The 21380-nt window shown below is 42.6% G+C and overlaps 1 protein-coding gene across 2 annotated transcripts in view; it reads left to right on the top strand.

Annotated features, from left to right (window-relative positions):
- Positions 1–9316: 9316 nt before the first annotated feature.
- Positions 9317–21380, top strand: part of RNF8 (ring finger protein 8) — a 38760-nt gene continuing 26696 nt past the window's right edge. The window contains exons 1-2 of one of the 2 annotated variants that reach the window (XM_059938788.1): positions 9317–9571; positions 15435–15563. In XM_059938788.1, coding sequence (XP_059794771.1) covers positions 9461–9571; positions 15435–15563 — 240 coding nt within the window. In that variant the 5' untranslated portion in view covers positions 9317–9460. The remainder of the gene's footprint in view (positions 9572–15434; positions 15564–21380) is intronic. The other variant, XM_059938787.1, reaches the window with a different exon arrangement.

The raw sequence follows: 21380 nt of genomic DNA, 5'->3' as shown, positions 1-21380 counted from the left end.
CCTTTTTTTTTTTTTTAATAAATTTTATTTATTTTTGGCTGCGTTGGGTCTTCATTGCTGTGCACGGGGCTTTCTCTAGTTTTGGCGATCGGCGGCTACTCTTCGTTGCGGTGCACCGGCTTCTCATTGCGGTGGCTTCTCTTGTTGCAGAGCACAGGCTCTAGGCGCGTGGGCTTCAGTAGTTGCGGAACGCGGGCTGAGTTGCTCGGAGGCATGTGGGATCTTCCTGGACCAGGGCTCGAATCCGCGTCCCCTGCATTAGCAGGCAGATTCTTAACCACTGCGTCACCAGGGAAGCCTGCCCTTAACCTTTGAGGTCTGCACTAACTCCAGGTAGTTAACGTCAGAATTGAGCTGTAGGACACACAGTTGGTGTCTGAAGAGTTAAGAGAATTGGTTGGTGTGGAAAAAACCCACACACTTTTGGTGTCAGAAGTGGAGTTGTGAGTAGAGTAGAAGAAACAAGAGTTGCTTTCTTTTAGGTTTCTCTCAGTTTTTGCTGACTTTGCTACTGTGAAGCTCCCCACTGGGGCCTACTCTCCGGTCAAAGCTGAGAGGAAAAAAAGGAAAAAAACTGAGAAACTTACCCAATACAGATAGCTTCTCCAAGCTCCCTAATTTACCTGCTTGTTTACTTTGCAGAGTTCTCAGGTAGTTGTATCTTGTCGAGAATATTTAGTTGTAACTGTTGGCAGAGAGACTGCAATGGGCTTATTTCATCTTGTCCAGAACCAAAAACCCTTCAAACGTTTTGATCACAACCTACAGAACAAAAACACATTTTACACTGAGACCCAGTACAGACACACACACTAATATGAGCAACATTTCACAAACAGTGCCCACCCTCCCTATGCGTGATGGCCTCTGACCTGTTCTATTGTATTCCATTTTTCAAAAATGCTGGTCAAGACTCATTACCGTTAACCTGAGTTTGAAAAACACAGCTCCAAACATTATTACGGAAATGAGAGAGAGAAGGCTTGTACTAGCTGTAATAAATGTAAGCACATTTCAACAAGTCCTGGATAATAAATACTAAAGCTGATAGTGCAATAAATTTATGAGTCAAAAAAATGTGATGGAAATTGCATTATTACCTTGGATTGTAGAACTCAAGGTTCTCCAAATGAGAAATAGCCCCACTCTCTCCCCTTTCCCCAACCCTGGATGAAAGTGAATTGAGTTAGGGATCTTTGTGATTTTTGTAGTCCCAAAGTAGCCAATTCAGAGTGATACGATTCAACTGTAAGTCACCCCAAGCCTGATTTTATATTAGGTGCTTGATACCATGTATTACTTGCAAAATAAACAGTCTGAAGCCAACTCTGCAATGAGAGGAAAACAAGGCAGTAATTATTGATACCTGATTCCCACTGCCTTCTTTCCCTCCCTCTTGCCTACCTCCTCACCTCGCACCCCCTTTAATAAAATCAGATGGGTAGTAAACATTTGAACCGGATACTGATCCTTGGCAAGTTAAAGGATATAGATGCTTAAAGAAACAGCCAGGGCCCCAACAAAAAAGGAAGAAGGTAGTTTCCTACAGTACTAATTTCAAGTACCTCCAAATCATCCACCTTAATTACTAATTACAGATACTCCAGAATATAATAAATTCGATGACTTATAAGTACTTCCAAAATATAATAAACTTAATTAAAAGTATCAGAAATATCTTACGACTCTATACTTGAAACCCTATGTTTACATTAAATAGCACTTAATAAACAAGCTGTTCAAAGCAGTTGGTCCCTTTTTTCCTCCTCACCTACTTCCTGTTTTCTAAAACAGTTCTCTTTCAGAAATAAAAGACATCTTTCCTTGATTCTTTCAGCATAGAGTCTTCCATTTTGGAGATGGGCAGAGGAGAGAAGGTGGGAGGATAAATGAGTAAGAACAAAAGGTAGAATGAATAAGAATGTGGAGCCGTCAGCCCCAACTCTCGACCTCTGACCCCCACCCCCAGACACAAAGGCTGGATCACCCCTTCTGGGATTTTACCTCCCTTCAGTTACCCTGAATTCCTCCCAGTCTAAGAGACCCATCTGTGCACTCACTGCCCACCCCACCCCCAATTGTAGCAGTCTATTGAAAAATTGGCCTGTGATCTCAAGGTTAGAGAGTACTTAAGGAGAAACACAGGACCTCACCTGAGATGCTACATCAAGACCCCTTTCTTCTCTGCTCTATCTTTCAAAAAAACACTGAAAAAGTCCCACCTCACCTTTACTGTACCTCACAAAGAGGAACCATGCTTCAAATCAATTGGCAGAGATGTGCCCCCAGATTGAATCAACCCTTGCTCACAGAGGGAGCTCTCTCGTTTAGATATTTTAAAAACCCATCTTGCTTGGAGACGGGTAATAATAGAGTTTAAAATTGATTGAAGGGATTTCTACTTCATAACTTCATCAATTTAAAGAGAAGAAAACATCTTGTTTTCATGCCTGGACAAGGGAGCATAGAAGAGGCATAGGGAGATAGAGTTTATACCTGCAGGAGGTGGCTTCTGCAGAAGCTGACACTCCATTCTTCAACAGTAGCTAGCAATTATTGGGTACTTACTAGGTACCAAGCATAACTGTCTTACAGGAATTAACCAAATCAATTTTCACAACAATCCTATAAGTTAAATGCTATCCTTATCATTACCCTTATCTTATAAATGGAGAAACAGGCTTGGAGAGGTCAAGTAATTTGCTCATGATCTCATATCTCATAAGTAGCAGAGCTGAGATTTGAACCCAAGCAACTTAGCTCCAACTCCACACACCTCACTACCTCACATGGTGCAGTAGCCTCTGGTTTACCACTGAATTGAGTAAGGGCTGGTCCCACAAAAACCACAGAGTGAGCAAAATGTGATCAGTTGTACTCCATCCCTTTATGCCACCTCTATTCCAGGGAGATAAAAAGAAAGGAAATGGGAGAGAGGGAAAGGGAAATCTTTGTCATGATCATCATTTTAATTCATTAACTTCAATTCTAAAGTCTGCAGAGACAGCTATCTACCAAAATCCATGCTCCCCTTTCCATAGTATACAACTGTTTCTGGGAATTGGCTGATTAACCAGGGACTACATTTCCCAAACTTCCTTGGATCTAGGTGGTGTCATGTGACTACTTCTCTCCAATGAAATATATATCACTTTTGAGACAAGACAGTTAAGAAGCAGGTGTGCCTTCTCCATTCTCTCCTCCCCTGTTTTGCTTTCTGGATGCAGAGGACTCCAAGCCCTGGGGAACAGAGAAGCCACAGAATGATAGTAGTGGAGTTCCTGAGTGACTTAATGGAATGCTGTCCACCAACCAGGAACACTGCTCTGAATAATTATGTGAGTAAGAAATAAACTTCTACTGTGTTAAGCCACTGAAATTTGGTGTTTGTATGTTACAGCAGCTAGCATTACCCTAACTAGTATATAAAGCAGACAACCAACAACTCTCCAAGGGTCCGCCCCCATACACCCTTCCTGTTCCAGTTCTTAATCACTGTGTAACAAACCATCCCCAAACTAAATGGCTTAACATAACCATTGTATTATGCTCACAAACTCTATGGGTAAGGAACTCAAATGGGGCACAGCAGGAATGGTTTAGATCAACTCCACCATGTCTGGGGCCTCAGCAGAATGACTCAAAGAATGGTATCCTCTAGGGGTACCTTCATTCATATGTCTGCCATGTTATTTGGGACCTCAGACTATTGGCCAGAACATGTACATGTGGCCTCTTCATGTGACCTCTCCACTTTGTCATGGTTGACTGGGCTCTAAGAACATCCCAAAAAAGCCACGTGGAAGCTGTATCACCTTTTATGGCATAGCATCACTTCTGCTGGAGTCATATACCCACCCAGATTCAAGGGAAGGAAATACAGATGTCGTCTTGCAATGTGAGGAATGTCAGTGTCACACTGTGAGAGCATGTGGCATGGGCGATCTTGTTGCAATCATCTTGGAAAACGATCTGCTGCACTTTCCCCATATTTTTCTTCTCCTTTTCCCTTTCTTCTTCCTGCCCTGTGCTTCCTTTTCTGCTTGCCATTTTCCTTTCCCATTCCCCAAGCCTCTCCTTTGCCAACTCTAACATTCCTCGGCTCTGTTCAATTAACATTAATTGGGCATATGTAATGAGACAGGTGTTAGGTCTACAGATATAGATAACAACCTACTTCCTTTTCTGCATCCTGCTCTTTCTTGCGCCTCCATTTTTCCCTCTTGAGATGGGTATAAGGCAAAATTTCTCAACCTTACCACTACTGACATTTGGGACTGGATAATTCTCGCTGTGGGGGCTGTCTTGTGATTTGTAGGATGTTTTGCAACATCCCTGGCTTTTACTCACTAAATGCCAGTAGCATCCCTGTCCCTGTCATGACAATCAAAAATGTCTCCAAATGTCATTGCCAAATGTCCTCTGGGGCTCAAAAATCACCCCCGGTTGGGAATCACTGTTATAAGGGAAGATATAGGGGAGGTGGAGTTAATAAAATCCCCAAATCTTAGAAGGCAGTAACTCCAAACTGTTTTCATCATGCACTCTTGGCGTCAAAATAAAGTCTGAGCATACAGCCTGATATATGAATATTTATTTATTCATAAAAAGTCTATACATATTCTATATGTTCTTTTATGTAAGTAAAAAATATTCACAAAACTGGACATTTTTAAAAGAACAGGATAAAATCCTAATTAGACATCCTGATATATTCTTTCCACAAGCAAATGGGCCATCTTGTTCACTCCCTGGGATATGGCCATTCCACCTTAGAGACCACTGCCAGACAGTAATGAATGCAACTTTGGGGCTGGAAAGATCCGGTCTCCAGCCCTGGCTTCAGTTCTCTGTGCTGCCATTTACTATAGAGTTTCATTCATTCATTCAATAAAAATGCCAGGAATGCAATGGAAAACAAGACATAACCCTCAAGAAGCTCATGGTAATGAGACCTTGGGCAGCCCAGTAGTCTCAGGTTCCTCACAGGTAAATGGATGCAGGATGGTGTGAGAATCAAGTAAGATAATATATGAAAATTTTGTAATAGGTACTAAAAAGTGGTACCTACTAATTCATTGCAGGGCTATTTGTGATCGAGAAAGACTGAAAAGAACACAACCATATATCAATAAGGGACTGGTTCAATAAACAATGGTACATCAGCACAATGGAGTAATATACATCTGAAAAGAAGAAGGAGGACTATATGTTTATACTGCTATGGAGTGATGTCCATGATATATTGTTAAATAAAACAAGCAAGGTGCAGGCTTGGGGGAGGGTTGAATAGGTAAAGAATGGGGGTTTTGTTCAGGGTGATGAAACTATTCTCTGTGATACTGTGCATGACACTATGCATTTGCCAAAACCCATAGAACTTTACAGTCAAAAGAATGAACCTTAATGTATATAATTTAAAAAAATCATTTAGGAAGTCAGGGGATTTCAGATAGAATGCAGATGGTGGCAAAAGAATATAACTGTATGAAACAACCTCTTTGAAGGGGGTGGGGAAAAAGGGTGCTGACCTAAGTAAGTCTGGAAATGAGTTAAGTCTATATGACTAAAGGCAAAAGACCTGTGTATAAGTTGTGTACTCTAACTGATAAAGTTGTTGTCCATGGGTGTATGGGTTAACAATTCTATAACCACTATACATGTATACTGGAAATAATGATTAAGTAAATGGATGGCAGATGGTGGGAGCCAGGTTTCTCACTTTTGGAGTGGTGGAAGGTCACAGGTAAGCAGGAATGATCCAGCGATAATGCATTAGAGTTTTAAGACATCAGTATGCACATGTTTAATTTACAGGTGGAGATATATATGTATGTTTATGTATATATGTATGTTTATGTATATATACACGTTATTACATACAGACATACAATATACATGCATGCATACCTACATAAATATTCATTGATGTATGGATATAAAGGGGTTAGTATTCACACATGTATTCACTGCTCTGCCTATTGAGAGAACCAGTAACATCCCAGTAGCGATGAGCACACCCAGTGGCTAGCTCTTGGTTTCTAATACCATTTTCCAATAAAAGGAACCAGGGCTCCTTGGAGAAATGGCTCATACCAGGTCTAGAAAGTAAGGAAGTGCTCAGTAAAACACAATGATGGGAGTATGCCAAAGGGACAATGTAGCCAATTGAAAGAGCTCTCAACAGCCAACGTAGGAACAATTTGAGTAACAAAATAAAGTGGTATTGGATTATAGCACAAAGTATAAAATAATCACCCATAAGTTCATAGTGATGTAATAAATGACTTGGTAAATAAATGGGGAAGAAGAGACAAATTTCCCATGCAGAAGAATTCCAAATAATTTCTGTGGTTACCATGCCCTTAAGGAAGTGCAGCGTAACTCTCAACTCATGTGTGTGTTGTGCAGTGACTTCCTTCCAAAGAGCACAGTATGGAAAAGGGGGGAAAGAGTAACTTTATAGTAGAGAAACTTGACAAACACCACCTCAGCCAGGTGATCAAGATTAACATCAATAGTGATAATTCACATTGATAGCATGCACCCTTAATGTGATACGAGAATGGCACTCTACCTCTGTGGTCTTCCTCCCCAAAACCTATAACCCCAGTCTAATCATGAGAAAAATATCAGCCAAATTCCAGTTGAGAAGTATTCTACAAAATACCTGGCTAGTATTCCTCAAAACTGTCAAAGTCATCAAAAACAAGGAAAGTTCAAGGAACTGTCACAGCCAGGAAGAGCCTAAGGAGACATGCCAACTAAATGGCCTTAGGTGCACTTGCGGTTCCTGGGACAGAACACTAAGGTAGGGTGGAGGCATAGCAGACACTCATCCAAAGCTTAGGGAAGCATCTCCATGAGTGCAGGTACAGCTCCCACCAATTTTCCTGATGCAGAGGCTGAAATTCTTGATCTGACAATGCCACACAGACAAAATGTTCCAGGCTGGGATTGCAAACATGGTTAGGAAACAGACCTGAATTGGCAGCCTCCTCCACTATTTAACTTGTTATTTTGGGAAGATTACTAAACCTCTCTGTGCCTCTTTTCTCATCAACCCTAAAGTAGAAATTATAATTGTAACCACCATCATTATATTGTTTGTGAGAAGCAAATAGGATAAAGTATGTAGGGTGCTTGGCCTAGTACTTGGCATTTAGCCATTTACTACTGCACTTTGTATGATTCATTTAGTATATATATTTTCTGCCAACAGAATTAGAGAAAATTGTTAACCACGTATTGGAAAATTGAAAAGACAAAAGGGGGCATTGAGTTATTAACAGAGGTAGTTGCTACAGGGAACAGCTACCAGACTATACTGCAGAATCAAAGGAAAGAGTCTGAGGTTTTTTGTTTGTTTTTTTAATTAACAGCTTTATTGAGGATAATTCACACACCATAAAATTCATCCATTGGTGGATACAGAAGATGTGGTATATATATGCAATGGAATATTAGCCATAAAAAAGAATGAAATAATGCCATTTGCAGCAACATGGATGCAACTAGAGATTATCCTAAGTGAAGTAAGTCAGAAAGACAAAGACAAATACCATATGATATCACTTACATGTGGGATCTAAAAAATAACACGAATGAACTTGTTTATAAAACAGAAACAGACTCACAGACTTAGAAAACAAACTTATGGTTACCAAAGGGGAAGTGGGGGAGAGGGATAAATTAGGAGTTTGGGATTCACATATACACACTACTATGTATAAAATAAACAACACCGTCCTACAGTATAGCCCTGGGAACTATATTTAATATCCTGTGATAAACCATAATGGAAAAGTATATTAAAAAGAACATATAGGGACTTCCCTGGTGGTCCAGTGGTTAAGACAGTGCTCCCAATGTAGGTGGTCCAAGTTGGATCCCTGGTCGGGGAACTAGATCCTGCATGCGGTAACGAAGATCCCGCATGTGGCAACGAAGATCCTGCATGCCGCAACTAAAACCGGGCGCAAATAATTAAATAAGTCAACAAATATTTTTAAAAAAAGAATATATATATGTATAACTGAGTCACTTTGCTCGAGAGCAGAAATTAACACAACATTGTAAATCAACTATATGTCAATAAAATTAAAAAAAATTCATCCATTGGAAGTGTATGCTTCAAGGACTTTTTAGTAAATTTATACAGTTGTGCAATCATCACCACAATCTAGTTTCATTTTCACTTATTTATTTATTTATTTTTTAAAAAAATTTTATTTATTTATTTATTTATTTTTGGCTGCGTTGGGTCTTCGTTGCTGCGCACGGGCTTTCTCTAGTTGCAGCGAGCAGGCGCTACTCTTCATTGTGGTGCGCAGGCTTCTCACTGAGGTGGCTTCTCTTGTTGCGGAGCACGGGCTCTAGGTGCGCGGGCTTCAGTAGTTGTGGCACGAGGGCTCTAGAGAGCAGGCTCAGTAGTTGTGGTGCACAGGTTTAGTTGTTCCACGGCATGTGGGATCTTCCCAGACCAGGGCTGGAACCCGTGTCCCCTGCATTGGCAGGCGGATTCTTAACCACTGCACCACCAGGGAAGCCCTATTTATTTATTTTTAATTCACTAGAGTTGATGTACAATATTATGTGCCGGTGTATACCACAATCCAGTTTTAGAACATTTCTATCACCTCCGAAAATTCCCTCAAGTCCATTGCGTTCAACCTCCTGGCTTCCACACCTAGCAGCAGGTAACTGTGCTTTCTGCCTGGATAGATTTGCCTAGTACAGTCTACTTTTTTTTATATATATATATATATATATATATATATTTTGGCCACGCCTTACGGCTTTCGGCTTGCTGGATCTTAGTTCCCCCACTAGGGATGGAATCCTGCGCAGGCAACAAAAGCGCAGAGTCCGACCCACTGGACAGCCAGGGAATTCTTTTTTTTTTAATAATTTTTTTTCAGTCTGAGTTTTAAAAAATGCGGTAGTAAAAGAAGATCGGGCAAAAGAGGTGCTGTTTAGAAACAGGTTTAACAGATTTTAAATTTATCACAAGTTAAAAGTTGTTTAAAAGTTGGTTATAATTTTAAATAACATGGAAATCGTTACAAAGCAAAATTTTTAAAAAGAGAGAGGAAAAGCGAGAAGAGGCTCCAGTGTGGGAAGGCTAGAACTGGGGTGGGGGCGCTATAAAGGGTGAGAAAGGTGTGTCGGGAGCATGAGGGCACGTCGGGCAACAAGTGCCGGCCCTCGGGCTAAACCGCCCTCACCTGGTTTCCAGGGTCCCAAGCGCCCTTCTCTCGCGCAGGCGCAGTGGCTCCGGCTTGCCGGCCTTGGGCGGGCTCGGGGCGGAGCCCAGGCGAGCTTTCGCCTCGATCGCGAACACCCAGCGATTGCTTCTGTCTGTAGCGTAGGTATGGCTCCCGCGAGGGAACCGAGAGGCGGCGGGAACTCGGGTCGGGGTCTCGCTCTGTGCTGACCGCGACCCAGGGCCGAGTGGGCTATGGGGGATCCTGGCTCCCTGGTCAGGGAAGGCCGCGCTGGTGACCGGAGCTGGTGCTTGCGGCGGGTGGGGATGAATGCCGAGTGGCTGCTGCTGGAGGATGGAAACGAGGTGAGGGGGAGGGGTCTTCCTAAGGTGAGGGAAGGGAGTTGGAGGAGGCACGGGCCGGAGGGAGGCCCGGCGTCACGGCGGGCGGGATGAATGGAAAAGTGGAGGTGGGAGAGGAAGAGAAGAGAGCGGTGAAGGGTGGGCCCTGGGGGGAGGGAACGGAGAGAGGGGTCTGGTGCGAGCGGTTGTGGGGGTCTGAGGTGGGCGGTGTCCGGGGGAAGTATGATCGCGTGGGAGAAAAGATGGCCCCGTGGAGAGCGGCCTAGGCCCGAGGGGCGAGCTGGGGCCGGTGTCTGGGTTGCGGGAAGGAGCCTGGTAGAGGGGCAGAGCGAGAGGTGGGCGTAGAGGATGTGAGGACTGCTGGGGTTTCGCGGGGGAAGGAGGCGACTGTGTTGATGGGTTGGGGGGCTGGGACAGCCCCTATTGGGGTCACACCCGGAGCGCCCGCCTGCGCCCTGCCGGGGCGGCGGAACTGGGAGGCGGAGCTGCCCCAACTTCCGAGAGTCACGGAACCGTCCGGGGTCTTGGGGGGGAACCTCGGAGGACTGCTGAGAGCGTGAACTTTCTCAAGTTTATTTTGAAAAAGATTGCGAGTTCGAGGTCGTGTCCCTTAAAATACTCAGACTTTTACGTAAAAATGCCCTTTTCCTTTCCAACTCTTGAGGAAAATTGGCGCTTTGGTGTGGGCCACAATTATCCTGCGAGTCTCGGTACTGCCGACTGGCACCCCCTTAGATGGGTTGAGGTAGGGCTTCAGAAATACAAGAATTCTCTCCAGAAGCTGCTTATGATGTCCTCTAATGCGGTTATAAATACAAAGAAAAAAATTTAAAGAGGACAGGTGAGGTACGGTTTCAGTTGGAGGCCGCTAGGACTGGGGAGGTTGTTCTAGAGAGGGTGATGGGAGAGAGAGGAGAGAGAGAGTGCAGTCAGCTTGGGAAGGAGGGCTAGATCTGGGACCAGCTTGTGGTGACTGGGAACCGTTTTGGTTTTGGAAATGATTTGTGTGAAGGATAAAGAAGTCTTTTGGGGCTTCCCTGGTGGCGCAGTGGTTGAGAGTCTGCCTGCCAATGCAGGGGACACGGATTCGGGCCCTGGTATGGGAAGATCCCACATGCCGCGGAGCAACTTGGCCCGTGAGCCACAACTACGGAGCTTGCGCGTCTGGAGCCTGTGCTCCGCAACAAGAGAGGCCGCGATAGTGAGAGGCCCGCGCACCGCGATGAAGGGTGGCCCCCGCTTGCCGCAACTAGAGAAAGCCCTCGCACAGAAACGAAGACCCAACACAGCCAAAAATAAATAAATAAATTTTTAAAAAAAGAAGTCTTTTGATAATTTTGTATGTTTAACTAGATTTTTCCTGTAAGTAACATAGTCTCAATTCAGTCTCCCAGGTATTTACTGAGTACTTGCATTGTTTGCTGTAGTATGAGAGGGACAAATAATAATGACTTTTGCTCTCAAAGAGTTTATTGCTTGAACGGGGAAAGAGGATTTTATGCAATGAAGCAGTTTGAGAACATCCAGGCAGACTGTATGATCAAGTGCCAAGATGTGGTTTATTTAGTACTATCCTAAGAACAGTCAGAGGAGGAATTCAGGTCCAGCCTTAAATGTTGCTAGATTTGGGGATTATAAAGGATTACTTGTATGCTGTGAATTGAAGAACATGAGGAAGATACCTTTGCCCCCAGTCTCTCTTCTATCCACGTTATCAGTGCCTAAAAGTCCATATTAGGCATTCATTCTTTCAGCTCGAGCATTGGCCTTCCCTGTACGACCCTTTCCAAAAGCATATACCTTTAGGAAGTTTAACAAATGAAGATACTAATACCTGAATAATAGTAACTATACCTTATTTTGTATAGGACTGGGCTTTCACATACATCACTTAATCTGAGCCTTGCACATATACCACACTCACACACAACCCTGTAAGGAATTTAGTGGTTATGTTAATTGTTCTTTAAGATTCAGTTGTGGTGGATTAATTCATTACTTCTGAATAGCTTGGTAGCACTGAGAGTCTTGGGAAGGGGGCAGGCAGAAAGAGTTAAAGCCCCTGCAGCAAGGACAAGAGGACTATAAAGTACTCCTACACATATTTTAAACTATCAGATAATTTTGTGTGAGACCACCGCTATGAGGGGAGAGCCATACAAGCCAGAGTGAATGGTGAAGATATAGCAAGAAGACTGGCTTGCCTTGGGACCTATGTGGAGGAGAGGCCGCCCAGGCCTGGCTGTCTGCAAGGTCGGACCTTAGGAAGTAGTTGGAGCATAGCCTGCAGTGTGTATGGACAGAGGCCGGAGTCAAAGCCAAGAGATGAAGTCTTGCTTGTATTGTAATGGTCCCCAAACCATAGCACAGGCCCGTGTGCACAAGATTTTAGGAGGTGTGCTGATATTACTTAGTTATAATGAGAGTAAAGTCAGTTTCTTGCCTTCCCAATACCCCTCACATTCTCAGCTACGATAATAAAACAAGGTTCCTCTCATTTCATTGAAGGGAATACTGTAGTAAATTGTCTGCCTGAATGGGTGTCTTTAAAATTCTTAAACCAATCCAGAGAGTTTGGTAGAAAAACAAATTAGATAGAGATTTATTGCAAGTTAGCTAGTTCCCAGGCCCTATAAGTATTTAGGCCTTTGGGGGAAATCATAGTATCTTCATTTTTCTCTTTTCTTCTCCTGTATTTGGTTTTCATGAAGCTCTTTGCCCTCAGAGGGTTGGAAAAAGGTAAAGGATGGTCCTAGAGGAGTTGTTGGTCATTTGGGAAACAGTAGGAGTCATGCCTAGGAGGAAAGCATTAGCGAAGGTGGGTAAGGACAAGATGAACTTGTAGACCAATACTGTCAGTAAGCACAAAGGCTTGCAAAACTGTTGTAAATGGAAACAACCCCCAGCAACGAATTGGCAGTTTGTTGGCACTCAGTTCCCATGGGAAATTTAGTTTCATGTTATGCATGGTGCTGGGATATTCAGATAAGCTCATGCAGACTCTAACCATGGTGTGGATGAATTATCAATATATCAAGGTAAATTCTAGGACCAGACAGTGAAGGGAAAGACAAAAAAGAGTGTTTCCTTCCTTTCCTGGATTCAGAGTTCATAGGAGGTGATTTCAGAGAAAGGCGCTCATCTCCCTTTTTTGTATTACTTTCTCCAGGCTACCCATAATGGCAATCTGACTGTCTCCCCTCAGGTATTAAAATGGAATATTTAATACTTTTCTTTATTAGAAATAAAGCTACCTAAATGGAAATTCTTACTGAATATGGATGACAGATAAATCCTTAAACATTCCATTTTTAAAGGGTATATGTATTAATTCAGAGGCACTTCTATAATTAATGGAATTTCTGCCAAACTGTCAAAGCATTGAAAAACTTCAGTTTCAGGGTTTTGGTGGAGGTGATCACCACAACATTTTAGAGGGGAACAAGTCAGATTGTAAGGTTCCTGGCTGCTGCTCCATAGTTTCCAGTGGTAATAACCCATTTTCCAACTTCTGACCTAAAAAAATGCCCATCTCCTGGAATCTGGGAGGACTCATAAGCAAGATCTCTTTATTGTCCCATTTATTCACAGATATTTACTGAGCAGAAAGAGGCTCTGAGGAGTACAGAGTACTGTGGTACACAAGACAGATAAGGTCCCTGCTCATGAAATTTAAATTCTAAATATAAATTTAGAAAAGTAAATACAAGTAGACAAAAATAAATGAAACAAGCAAGATAATTTTGGATGTGGTAAGTGCATGCTAATAGTGTGAAGGAATGCAATGGCTGGGGAGGGATCAGGCAGCAACTTTAGATCAGGTAATCAAGGTAGGCCTCTGAGGAGCTGAAACTTGAAAGATAAGGAGCCCATGCAAATGTCTGAGAGAAGGATGTTCTAATCAGAGGGGACAGGTGAAAATACCCTCAGGTAGTGTTTCTGACCATAATGTGAGATAACACTAAAGAGGTAGAAGGGGTTAGGACATTGAGGGCCTTAAAGGCTGTGGAAGGAAGTTTGGATTATTAGAGAATTTTAAGAAGGGAAAAGATCTGGTTTAAAGTTTTTACATTACCACCCCAGCTACTGTGTGAAGAATGGGGGCTGGCACAGGAGCAAAAACAGCATAACTGGAGGAAACAGTGCTGTTTGGATTAAGGTAGTGGCCACTGAGAGAGAGAGAAGTGAATAGATTAGGGCATATTTGAATTACAGCCAGTAGATTTTGCTGATGATTTGAATGTGGGGATGAGGGATGTAGAGTGAATCAAAGATGGCTTCTGGGTTTGGGGCTAAGCAGTAGGTTGGGTGGTAGTGTCAGTTACTGAGATGAGAGTTTGTGGGGAGGAATAGATTGGGACAAAGCGTCACGGTGGTCTTTGAGGGACTCAGGAGGACAGGCATGATTTTGAAAGAATTTAACAGGAACAAAAAGTGCAGCTTTTAGAAAACCACAGACTATTTGGCTTAATGTTCCCAGGTTAGGTTGGGGTATGGGTCATTAAAGAGGTGGCGTGTGCGCCAAGAAGAATAAGCAGGGAATTCTACGATCTGGATCCCAGAAGAATTTTATTTCCTTCCTTGACAGGGTTATTATGAACTTGACTGGTCTGTCAGGAAAGTATGATAGATGTGAACTGGGACTTCTTTGCAACCTTTTCCAGAAGCTCTCATGCTGTCCTTGTGGATAGGATGGAAAACAAGGACTTTTCCATCTTTTGGTTGAATTATAACTGGTTGAAGGTGTTCCTAGATTGTGTGGTGGAATGTTTGCTAGGCTTTCCTGAGAGCTTTGCCTTTGGTTACAACCTGTTCTAATCTTTTTATCTGTCTTGAATGAAGGTACAGAGGGCATCATATCAATTTGGTAGGTGACTCCAAGCTGGAAGGGATATTGAGTATGTCTGATGGCAGATGAAAAATTCAGAAAGGTCTTGACAAGCTCATGATAGGCTGAAATAACAAGATGAAATTTAATAGGAGTCAATGTAAGGTCCTGCACTTGAATCCAAATTTACCAACTAGTCAAGTATAGGACAGAAGAGACATGACTTAGCATAAAAATTCTTAGGGGAGGGTTAGACCAAGAAATTTAATCATTCCTAAGCCTAAGGATACGTTGGCAGTGTGATAGATCTGCTGTGAAAGCTAACGTAATTTATATGCTCCAGTGATAATATCTAGAACTGGGAAAGTGATACTTGCATCCGACTATGTAATAAAAATTAGGTTTATTTTTCTTAATGTGGCATCCAGGAATAAAAATAAACCAGGTCTCTTCACAGACCTATTAGGATGGCAAAAAGACTCAAACCTATTCTGTGGAGTTACGTTGAAGTAACTGGGAACATAGGGCCAAGAAAAGGGAAGATTCAGTAGACACTTTATAGTTGTCATGTGAAGGGGGATTGGAGATTTTCTGGTGGTGCCCAGGGCAGAGCCTGGGCCAGTGGATGGAATTTAGAGGAAGAAAGATGCCAAGTCAGAGCCACTAAAAAATTGGAAGGACTGTCTTATGTAGAAGCTATAGTTCTTGGCAGTGTTTAAGACTAGTTGATGGGGTTGTGTAGGAAGAATTCCTCCATCCCATGAGTGGCTGAACCAGGTGACCTTTCAGAGTCCTACCAACCCTGACATTCCATGATTAATGTTCAGTTGTCTCTTGTCACAACTTTTTTACCTTTTTCTAGCCAGTGGCTCCCATGGCAGCTGAAGGAGGAGATGGCCAGTGAGCTGTTTGGGTTTCATGGGAATCTGGTTTCATAAGTCAGGACTTGTGGATACTGCTGGTTGACAAGATTGTAAAGGACCTCTCTTTTCAGTACGGTGGCTGATTGTGTCTCTTACATTGTCGTTGTCTTCCTAGGTGACTGTAGGGCGAGGATTTGGTGTCACATACCAGCTGATATCAAAAATCTGCCCTCTGATGATTTCCCGAAACCACTGTATTTTGAAGCAGAATGCCGAGGGCCAATGGACAATTATGGACAACAAGGTACAGTAATCCACAGAAGCCTAGTTACTTTTATTGAATTTTTGTTTATTTTTAAGTTAGGGTTCCCTGCCCCCTCAGAGGTAATACATGGTACAAAATTAAAAGATTCAAAATTAAAAGAAGATATCTTCTCCCCTAGCTACCCACTTGTCTTTCCCAGAGACAACTACTTCTCTATGTTGCCAGAGATTAGATTATGACAAAATAAATTCTAATGACTAGAAGTTAGTTACTTTGTAGGGAACACTTGAATTGGGGCAATAGGTCCTATTCCAGAAATTTTAATGACCCATACCCCAACCTAACCTGGTCTCTTGTGAGTTGGAGGTCCAGAGATCTTGGGAATCTGACAAAGATTCTGGAGTACAACTGTGATTCAGGACATGGGGAGGGGGAGGAACTGAGCTGACTGCACTTAGCTCCTTTTCTTTCCCACTTCTTTTCATCAGAGCAAACCCCTCCTCTCACTTTTCACCTGTTTCATATATTAGTGCTCTAAGGAAGATTTCCTTTGAATAAAGGGGTTTTTTTTTGCTTGAAACAAATTTGAAAACCACAGATCAAATGTGAATACTAAGGGAGGTGAAATAGTGTATAAAGCCCAGCAATTAGGAAGTACCTAAAGTGCAGATATACAAGCACCTGCGAATACAGTGAAAATATAGAGTGTGAAGTGAGAGAAATTCTGATGTCAACAGTTAAGGATTAGGAAGTGTGAAACGTCTTTGGACACCATTTTGCACTGCTCTGGTTGAAAGGATTTTAAAGATACCTGTTAGAAGGAAGGGTATTAAAATGATTCTGAGACCAATTCCAACGGGTGTGAGGACATCCCCCCACCCATCTGTCAACCGGAGATAGCATCAGATTCCACTGGTAAAGGGCTCAGTCCCACAAGACCACCCTCCACTTCAGATGCCAGTCACAACCCCAGGTTAACATCTGTGCTTCTGACCAACTGGCTATAGGTTGGAATTTCCAAGGACCCTGTCCTTGAACTTCAGGTGCCAGTTGCCAAGTCCAGGTTTTCACCTGTACTTCTGGCTGACTGGCTATAAATCAGAGGTCCCCATTGCCGCCTCCCACTTTGGATTTCATTAATTAGCTTCAGAGTGATTCACAATTCAGGAATACATTTACTTAGATTTACCAGTTTATTATAAAAGGATATGGTCTGGGATACAGGTGAACATCCAAATGAAAGAGACGCATAGGGCAAGGTATATGGGGAGGGGCATGGAGCGTCCATGCCCTGCCCCTCTCCGAGCACCTCCAGGTGTTCACTAACCAGGAAGCTCTCCAAACCCCATCCTTTTGGGTTTCTATGGAGGCTTCATTACATTTGTGTAATTGATTGAATCATTAGCCAGTGGTGATCAACCACTAGCCCCTCTCCCTTCCCAGGGGGTTGAGGGGTGAGACTGAAAGTTCCAACTCTCCAATCACAGGATTGGTTCCCCTGGCACCCAGCCCTCATAGGTGACCCTGGTGCATTCCAAAAGTCACCTCATTAACATAACAAAAGATACCTTGATCTCTTACCACTTAGGAAATTTCAAGGGTTTTAGAAGCTCTGTGCTAGAAATGGGGGTGAATACCAAATATATATTTCTTACTATAATTCATAGTATCACAGGTATTCTGTAGGCCTGCCCAGCGGCCTCATTTTGCATGCATAAACCTGCTAGGTTTAAGCTGTTGGAGAAAGTACCTTCCTGCACTAGGATTAAGTTGAGTTGGCACGGTGTTGAAAGAGAGCATAAATGCTAAGTAAATTGGTTCAGCACTCTTGGCAAGGCACTGTGAGCAAAATATAAATTGGCACTGAAAAGGGGACCTTAGAGATGATCTGTTTTAACCCCTTCTGTGCACAGTTGAGTCTGAACAAACCTTGCTGCTTGGGACAGTTCAACTTCTGGTCTCCCAGCAGCTAGAGCAGTGGTTCTCAGCCCTGTTTCCAATTTTGCCCATACATGGGATACTTTTAAAAAATACTGGAGATAGCACATTAAAATTAAGAATTTCCATTCATCAAAAGATATCATTAAGAGAGTGAAAGCAAGCTCAGAGTGGAAGATACTTGCTACACATATAATCAGTGAAGGGCTTATACTCGGATGTATATAGAACTCCAAATCAATGAGAGAAAGAAAGATAACCCAGTATTAAAAATGGGCAGGGGCTTCCCTGGTGGCGCAGTGGTTAAGAATTGTCCCCTGCCAATGCACGGGACATGGGTTTGAGCTCTGGTCCGGGAAGATCCCACATGCCGCGGAGCAACTAATTCCGTGCGCCACAACTGCTGAGCCTGCTCTCTAGAGCCTGCGCGCCACAACTACTGAAGCCCACGTGCCTAGAGCTCGTGCTCCACAACAAGAGAAGTCACCGCAATGAGAAGCCTGCGCACTGCAATGAAGAGTAGCCCCCACTCTCCGCAACTCGAGAGAGCCCACGCACAGCAACGAAGACCCAATGCAGCCAAAAATAAATAAACTAAAATAAATAAATTAAAAAAAAATAAAAATGGGCAAGAGCCAGGCACTTCACATAAGATTCTTTCCAAATGTTCAGTAGCCATGAAACATTGTTCAACTTCATTAATGATCAAATTATTTATTTGATCAATAAATAATACAAATACAAATTATTTATTTATTTTTGGCTGCGTTGGGTCTTCATTACTGCGCACGGGCTTTCTCTAGTTGCGGTGAGCGTTGCAGTGCGTGGGCTTCTGACTGTGGTGGCTTCTCTTGTTGCGGAGCGTGGGCTCTGGGCGCACTGTCTTCAGTAGTTGTGGCACGTGGGCTCAGTGGTTGTGGCTCGCGGGCTCTAGAGCACAGGCTCAGTAGTTGTGGCGCAGGGGCTTAGTTGATCCACAGCATGTGGGATCTTCCCGGACCAGGGCTCGAACCCGTGTCCCCTGGATTGGCAGGCAGATTCTCAACCACTGCGCCACCAGGGAAGTCCCTGGGAAATACAAATTAAAAGCATGATGGAATACCACAACACACCTTGTAGTCAGAGAGTAACTATAATTAAATTTTGATGATGCCAGACATTAGCACGGGTATGGAGCAAGTAGTCTTTTGGTAGAAGTGTAAATTGGTACAACTATTTTGGAAAATTATTTGGCATTATTTATTAAAGTTGTGTATGTATGTATGTGTATATACATACATACATACACACATACAGTATTTTCACTCCTAGGGAAACAACCCAAATGTCTTTCAACAGTAGAATGGATAAATAAACTGTGGAATATTCTTTTTTTTTTTTTTTTTTTTAATTTTATTTATTTATTTATTTATTTATTTATTTATTTATTTATGGCTGTGTTGGGTCTTCGTTTCTGTGCGAGGGCTTTCTCCAGTTGCGGCAAGTGGGGGCCACTCTTCATCGCGGTGCGCGGGCCTCTCACTATCGCGGCCTCTCTTGTTGCGGAGCACAGGCTCCAGACGCGCAGGCTCAGTAGTTGTGGCTCACGGGCCTAGTTGCTCTGCGGCATGTGGGATCTTCCCAGACCAGGGCTCGAACCTGTGTGCCCTGCATTGGCAGGCAGACTCTCAACCACTGCGCCACCAGGGAAGCCCTGGAATATTCTTAACAATGAAACACTATACTGTAATGAATATGAATGAATTACTACTATATCCAACAACATGGATAAATCTCGCAAACATAATATTGAGTGAAAGAAAACAGACACAAAAAAATACTTTTTTTTTTTTTTTTGGCTGTGCCACGTGGCATGCGGGATCTTAGTTCCCCAGCTGGGGATCAAACCCACGCCCCTTGCAGTGGAAGTGCGGATTCTTAACCACTGGACTGGCAGGAAAGTCTCAAGAATACATATTATTTGATGCCATTTGTATAATGTTCAGAATGAGGCAAAACTAACGTGTGATGTTAAGCCAGGCTAGTAGTCACTTTATGGGGTGAGGGGCAGGTGCTTAGTGGCTAGAAGGAGGCACAAGGATGTTTCTGGGATGCTGATAATGTGGGGGTTTTTTGTTTTTTTTTTTAAACCTTGTGATAGTTACACTGAGTGTTCATTTTGTGATATTCACCTAGTTGTGCATTTATGATTTGTATGTTTTTATGTTTGTATGTTATGCTTTAGTAAAGAATTTTTTAAAATATTGACTGATACACCTATTAGAATTGCTAAAATAAAACACTACCAAGTGCTGGTGAGCATGCAGAGTAACTGGAACTCTTAAACATTGCAAGTGAGAAAACAAAATAGTACTGCCACTTTGAAAAACAGTTTGGCAGTTTCTTACAGTTAAACATACACTTACCCAGCAATTCTATTTTTAGATATTTACCCCAAATTAATGGAAACTTATGTTCTCACAGAAACTTGTACCAGAATGTTTATAGTGGCTTTATTCATAATCACCAAAAACTGGAAGAAAACAACTAGGGAACAGAGAAACAAGCTGATATACCCATACCCTGGAGTACTACTTAGCAATAAAAATACCAAGCTACTGTAATGCAACCAAGTGGACACATCTCAGAGCCATCATGCTAAGCGAAAGAAGCCAAACTCAAAAGGGTACATACTGTGTCTGATTCCATTTATACGACATTACGGAAAAGGCAGACCTTTGTAGGGTAGAGACCAGATGAGTAGCTGCCTGGATATGGGTGAAGGGTTGACTGCAAAGGGGCCCTGTGTCTTGATATGACTATACACAGTGTTTGTGTCTAAACCTGGCTTTAAAAATTCTGATGCCTAGTTCCCGTCTCTGACCAATTAATTCTAAGGATGAGACTAAGTCTAAGGACTAAGACTAAGTCTAATAGCAGGCACTGCTATTTGTTCTAAACGTTTCCAGGTGATTTCACTCTACGGTTAGGGCTGAGAACCACTGAGCTACATAAGTCATCTAGAGAACTGCAAGGAAACATTGGCTTTTGGCTTTGGGTTTCCACTGTTCTCAACAACCGATTAAAAATGCTGTACGGAGATTGAGCATTAAGTGAAGTAATTAGTATTTAAGGGGGTGAGGGTTATTCCACCTTTTCCTCATTGATGACTGAGACATTGGGCAGGCTTTTCTTTGGTTATCACTTTGCTGCTGCTGACATTGTTCAGACTGGTGATTATGAAAACCAGCATCAAGAAAGTACTGAACAGAGTTTGATTTATTTAAACCATTGTATTTGAAATCATATCCTGGGCAGTACTTGACTGTTCCTGTATAGCCATGGTATTTTCATCTTTTCTACAGTCACTGTGTGAACAGAACCAATTTGGGCCTTTGGTCCAAATTATACTGCTAGGTGTCACCAAAGAGTGATTAATGGGTAAACAGAGGCATCCAAGGATAAAATGTGATGGAAAAATTTTGAGAGCTTATTTTTCAGACCTAAAGGGCTCTGAAGGAAGGCAGGTTAATACAGAGGATCTAGTGGAGGGCTGCCATATGTCTCAAGAGTTTGCCCCAGCTTTTTAGGGAATCCTTGTTCTCTCTCGTCTTGGGCTGCTTCTATAACCTTCTTTATTTATTTAACATTATCTTTGCCTTTGAGTTTTTCTTAAATGTCTGTATCTTGACATTAGGTGGCCTCCTGTGTCATATTACTTTCCCTGAGACTGTTTTCCTATGTATATTTTAAAATTGACTCTTCTGGTCTCCATCCCCCTCCTTTGTTAATTCCTCATGTGTTGTTACAGAAGTCTGCAGAACCGATCACTTCCTATAATTTCTCAGGCTGAATATGAATGGAAAGTTTAGGAGCAGGTTGACAGATAAGCCAGGTTAGGCCTAAGGCCTTGAGGTAAAAGCCAGTCTTTCTGTGTGT

Source organism: Balaenoptera ricei, chromosome 11 (genome assembly GCF_028023285.1).
Source record: "Balaenoptera ricei isolate mBalRic1 chromosome 11, mBalRic1.hap2, whole genome shotgun sequence".
In the NCBI taxonomy this organism is placed as follows: Eukaryota; Metazoa; Chordata; class Mammalia; order Artiodactyla; family Balaenopteridae; genus Balaenoptera; species Balaenoptera ricei.
The sequence above is the reverse complement of the archived record's forward strand: the minus strand, read 5'-3'. Positions and strand labels throughout refer to the sequence as shown.